General features: G+C 33.8%; 1 protein-coding gene across 2 annotated transcripts; it reads right to left on the bottom strand.

The window, feature by feature from the left end:
• Nucleotides 1–826: 826 nt before the first annotated feature.
• On the bottom strand, nt 827–3,749 carry LOC107428552 (polyadenylate-binding protein 6). Of its 2 annotated transcripts, XM_060815644.1 has the most exons (6): nt 3,330–3,749; nt 2,348–2,657; nt 1,542–1,615; nt 1,319–1,461; nt 1,092–1,148; nt 827–976 (listed from the first exon to the last, which is right to left on the bottom strand). In XM_060815644.1, the coding sequence occupies exons 1-6, from the start codon at nt 3,559–3,561 to the stop codon at nt 905–907; spliced, it is 888 nt and encodes a 295-aa protein (XP_060671627.1). In that variant the 5' UTR covers nt 3,562–3,749; the 3' UTR covers nt 827–904. The 2 variants fall into 2 exon arrangements, with proteins under 2 accessions (XP_060671627.1, XP_060671629.1); XM_060815646.1 differs by lacking the exon at nt 1,092–1,148.
• Between the last annotated feature and the right edge of the window lie 2,036 nt (nt 3,750–5,785).

The following is a 5,785-nucleotide window of genomic DNA, read 5'->3' as shown; positions in this document are numbered from 1 at the left end:
TATGTTTTCTTGAAGTTGATTCACTATTCTATTGGTTCCTAGACCATTTTTCTAGTTTGCTTTGCTAGAGAATTTGGCTGGTTCTTTGCGATTTTTTTTTTCCCATGATAGCTTATTGTAAAAGAAATATAAGTTCTAAATAATTTTTTTGTTGTTGTTGATCTAAATAGTTGTTTTAATATTGTTGTTCTAAAAATCTTTGTTTGATAGATTATTGATCCACACGTTCTAAAAGTTTGTGCTCTACAAATTCTAAAAGCTATAGGATACGGTTTTTTTCCCCTCTCTGTTTCTTCTTTATTAAATTACTTGTATACATCCTCTCATAAACTTTTACATTTTTCCCACAGTTTCTAGATTTTCAATGTTTTCTTGCATTTGATAGCTTGTCATAAACCAAATCAAGTTATAACATTTTTTGTTTTGTTTTGTTTTCTACTTGTATTTTGTTCCACCTATTTTTTATTTCTTTCTCTGCATGGTATGAGCATATTATGCTCTAGCTTCTAAACCATATGGAACCAAAGGTTAAATCATACAGAACTGAAGAGAAAAGCCATGAAAAGTTTGAGGCTTTAAGTCTGCCAGTAAAGAACTCTGACATCTCAACCAATCAAGGCAAGCTGTAGTGCAAAGAGCAAAGAGCTCTGACATCTCAACCAATCAAGGCAAACTGTAGTGCAAAGAGCAAGCAGAAACAGAGGATCTAGCAACCTCCAGTAAAACCAAAAGAAGATGAAAACAAAATCTTAACACATCTAGTAGTGGTCTTATCAGAGATTTATACACAGTGCAGTATTAAAAAGAAGGAAAGGGGGGGGGGGGGGGGGGGGGGGGGGGGGTGGGTATCACAGAAATACAAGGTTCAAGCAGAAGGCAATAGAGAGGCATATCTACACTGGTCCTAGCATTTGCTTACAGTCGAGGAATTATGTGACTTTGACAGAGTTGTTTTCATCTTTGCAGCACGCAGAGGCTAGACAGGAAGAGAAAATGAGAGAGATCATTTAGCAGCATATAATATGCTATTGAAAATAAAATAAAACGTATTATAACTGTCAAAAAGACCCAAAGAGGAAAATTGGACAAACATTCCCTACAAAACTCTGATTACCAATATTACCATGCTGTCTCTGTTTGATTAGATCCTGTGATTTTCATAATCATGTAAGAATAGCTTGCAGAATGAAAAAAATGGTAGAAAAGAAAGCCGTTTCTTTACACTTGTGGGGAAGGGGACAGGACTCTACATGCCAACATCTGTACCAAAACAGTTTGCAAAAGATTGGAAAGAAGAGTAGTGGATAGGATGGGATACCTTTCCCAATGATTGGAAAGAAGAGTAGTGGACGGGATGGGTTGAGTTCTTTAGTGGTAGACTTTCAGCCTTCAGCTTTTCCATGTGGCAATTGGCAATCTCCTTCTGCTCAGCCCTTGCTATAAATAAATTTTTGTTTTGCCCTGATCCAAATTTTGATTTGTTTTATTAGAGAATATGCTGACATGGCTTATAACTATGAGAAGAATAAGTGTATGTTTACCTTGCAGTGAAGCCTTCATAGCTTCTCCACGGGTTACTGTTCTTGCGCTCTTTTTTACGAATTTTGATACATATCTAAGGGGCACCAAGAGAACGGAAAATCAATTGAAACAGCATAAAGTCAGAAAATAGACAAATCAATAATCTTAAACATTAAAATTGAACCTACTATATAAACTGGTAAATAATCAGAGAATTTAGAATTTCAAATAAGATAAAGACTATGAGTTATCTTACACTAGACAGCTAGAAACAATATGAATGTAGGGAATCTCTTTGAACTATCAAAGATCTATATGTAGAAATTAGTAATTACTAAGACAAGGTAACAAATAGTCAAGATTGTGGAGATAAAAGGAAAGTACTCAAAACAATATATATCTATATATCTCAAAGTAAATTTTAAAAAACAGATTGATGAGAGATTAGTCATCTAGATGGCCAAGACTTATTGTTTTATTTCTTTCTGAGATTGCATACTTTAATAAAGGTTTTGCATCTCATACACTATCCGATAGGAAACTAAAGTACAATTTTTTGATCTTTTCTACCAGTAAGTTGCATTCAAAGTGACAACATGAAAATTGAGACTATGGTGTTTCATTCCCCACCTTTGACCCTTTCCACAATACATAACGACGAAATTCTTTGCCTTATATATATATATATATACATATCTTGTGAGTTAAAAATATAAAGCCATAATGACAGGTTAAAAAAGTGATATCCTTGAGGTGTTTTCAGCATAAAAGAGAGGTATAGATAAGGAAGAAACAGAGGAACAGACAAATACAAATAAGGGCTTACATTTTCTTCCCCTTAACCAGTGTACCATGTAGAGCATTACGAGCAGCCATAGCAGATTGTTCAGAATCATATTGCACGAAACCAAAACCCTTCGTCTTCCCGTTCTCTGCAGCGACCTTGCAAGATAATATCTTCCCAAACATGGAGAACATAGTCTGCAATTGAGCACTGGTGAAGGACAGGTGAAGGTTTTTAACAAAAAGATTTGCAATACCCGTTTTTCTTGTCAAAGGGTATCTCTGCGACCACATGATTCTTATGGGTTTTCCCTTGAGCTCCTTGTGGTTGAGAAAACATAAAGCCGTGGACGCTGAACAAAGCAGATGAGAAATCTAGGTAAATCACCGATAGCTATGCAAAACTCTAAATGACAACCCAAAATAAGAAATGGAATGAAAGTTTATTCAAATTTTAAGAAAGATTCAACAAGACCCATTTGATTTTACAAACACAGTGAGCACATTCAATCATCGCATAAACTAACCAATATTATACACAGCACAATCGTCGCATATAGAAAGCAAAGAAGGTGTATGAACAAGAAGAAAGACATGGCATTTCATAAAGAACAAAAAAAATAGTAATAATAAGAACCGGATGCTCATAGAAAGGGAGAACCCAAAAACCCCAATCACCAAAAACCCAAGAACAGATTCAATCATTGAAAGTTGTAGAAACGAAGAGAGAGTAAAAAGGCATTCTGAAAAAGAAAGAGAAAGGAAAGAAAGACATGGCATTTCATAAAGAACAAAAAGCAAAAAATAATAATAACAAGAGCCAGATAAATGCAATAACCCCAATGGCAGAAAACAAAAATAGAGCCAAATTCCGAGCTATACTAAAACACAAGCAGACCAAAAGGAAACAAGAACAGATTCAATATTCAATCATTCAAAGTTGTAGAAAGGAAGAGAGAGTAAAAAGGCATTCTGGAAAAGAAAGAGAAAGAGAAATGTAAGAAAAGGGGAGGGAAAGCGATTACCGTCTAATAACGTGAAGAAGTTGACGTAGGCGTAGTGAAGGGAGTCGCCGGTGAAAGAATCACAGCAGAGACGCGCAGAGGCAATGGGACCTATTAAACGAAACTTATCAATGAGGTCTGCTTCCGTGACTTTTGGGTCCAGGTCTCCCACGTACAGCGACCATATCCCATTATCCGCCTCCGGTGCTGGCTTTGGATTTGGTGTTGTCATTGGAACCGGAACGCCGAACATGAACTAACCTGCCATCTTTCTTCTTTCAAAATCACTCAGAGAGGTTTCACAGAGAAAATGTAGAAAGCAAGTTCGAACGGAGAGTCTGAGAGAGAGAGAGAGAGAGAGAGAGAGAGAGAGAGAGAGAATCTGCTGTGCGTGTGTTGTAACGGTTTTGGGACTCGGGCAGGGTCAGGGGTGTGTGTCTGTCTCCGTAGTATACTACTTATTTATATTCTCAGACCCCCCCCCCCCCCCCCCCCCCCCCCCTTTTTTTTTGTTTTTTTTTTCCCCAACTATTTCCTCATAATTACTTTTTAACGTAATTTCTATTATTTTGGCAAAAGACCTTTTTTTTCTTCCTTCACCCCCCCCCCCTTTTTTTTTGGTTCTCAAAAAATTTCTTTTAGAAAAAATAAATCTACAAATATACTTGCAGAAGAAAAAAGTTAATTTTTTTTTTCAATTTGTTTTCTGTTTTTTCAGGTGATTGTACAATTCTTAAAACCTTTTAATTCTATTTTAGAATAATATTAAGAGTCCATAATAGAAGAAGTATATATGAATAATTGAATAGGATAGATGAAAGGATCCGAGAATGAATAAATTGTGACTTATTTTGTATTAATCATTAAATTTCATCTCATGCAATTATAAATTTATAAATCCAAATAAGTTATATTCATTTCTACATAACCATATTTTTCTTCCAATTTTACTTTCTTCCTTTTTGTATAAATGTAGAATCAAACAAAAAAATTTGTATTTGTAAGATTTTTATTTTAACGAACAATTAAATGATTAATTTGTATAATTTTTTTTTTAATATTATAAATGAGAAAGAGAGCATATTTACCCAAAACCAAAGTTTGAACTTGAAATTCGAGATGTACTCCTATGGCCTAGTCGATGGTCGAGGATTGCCTTTTCTTTTTTGAAGGTCAAGTAATGGGGGCAGATCCAATCTTTGAATCTTTTTGAGATCTAAAGCGACCTTAGATATGGATTGAGTAGTTATGCATCTTATGTTTATGGACCGCTAGCATGAAGGAGTAAAGTTTAAGTGATTCAGTTTACTTGAAGTGGTGCTTCGTGGAGGAGTTAGGAGGCCTTTACTGTGGTTAATTTCTGTCCTCGTCTCCAAGGAGCTATCGGAGAATGGTTGTCAAAGGTATTTGACCCATGTGGTTGATGTCCGAGTAGATGGTGAGCGTTGGAACTGCTCATAATGGGAAGCAATTCGAAGGCGTTTCCCCAACAAGTTACCTGGATTATGACTGTAAAAAGGATATCAAATCGTCATTAATTTGGCTTTGGACATCGATCTATTTCAGTGCCGCCATACCGTGCGACTCCATCAAAGTTAAAGGACTGAAAGGCTTAGCTGCAAGATTTGGTGAATAAAGGTTTCACTAGATCAAGCTTATCATCGTGAATGGCATCTGTTTCATTCATGGAGAAGAAGGATGATTGCCTAAGGGTGTGTATCAGCTACCAACGACTTAACAAGGTCACCACCCATAATCGATACTAATTGTTGAGTATGGATGTGTGTTGATCAACCTTAAGGTGTCAAGATATGTTTTCCGATCGATTATAAAAAAAAAAAAAAAAAAAACTAAATGCTTTTCAAAGCGATATTTGAAATTAAAGGTATTTTATTCATGTTTTTATTATTTAATTAAATCGATGTTTTAGCATAAATTTCATTTACATTGATTTTATTATTTATTTAAAAGTGTGATTTAAAATGTATTTTGACATGTTTTGATAATTTACCTTGATTATGAGAGTTTACATAAAATGTGTTTTCATCATTTATTCAACTAATGTTTTAAATGTGCATTTTACTACGATATTATTATTTAAATTGTTTGGATGATTTAAAATGAATTTTATTATATTGTTACTCTTATTTTAAATGCATGTTTTAAATATTTCTTTTATTATTTAATCGATTCATTTTACTTACTTTAAAATAATTATTAAAATGCATTTATCCATGTTTTAATTATTGTTCCAATGTGGAATTTTAACAATTGCCTATGCAAGTTAAGGTATTTTAAACTAATGAGAATAATTTTTGTATTATTTATTATTTCATTGATTTAATTAGTAAATTTCATAAATTATATTTTGATTTTTGAAGAAGTTTGGAAATTTAAGTTGGGTTGATAAATTGTATATATTTTATGTTGGTGGTATATTTGAAAAATATATTTATTATTTGTTTTATGTTATGGGC

This window comes from Ziziphus jujuba, chromosome 1 (assembly GCF_031755915.1).
Source record: "Ziziphus jujuba cultivar Dongzao chromosome 1, ASM3175591v1".
Classification (NCBI taxonomy): Eukaryota; Viridiplantae; Streptophyta; class Magnoliopsida; order Rosales; family Rhamnaceae; genus Ziziphus; species Ziziphus jujuba.
This window is presented reverse-complemented; position numbering and strand designations above follow the sequence as displayed.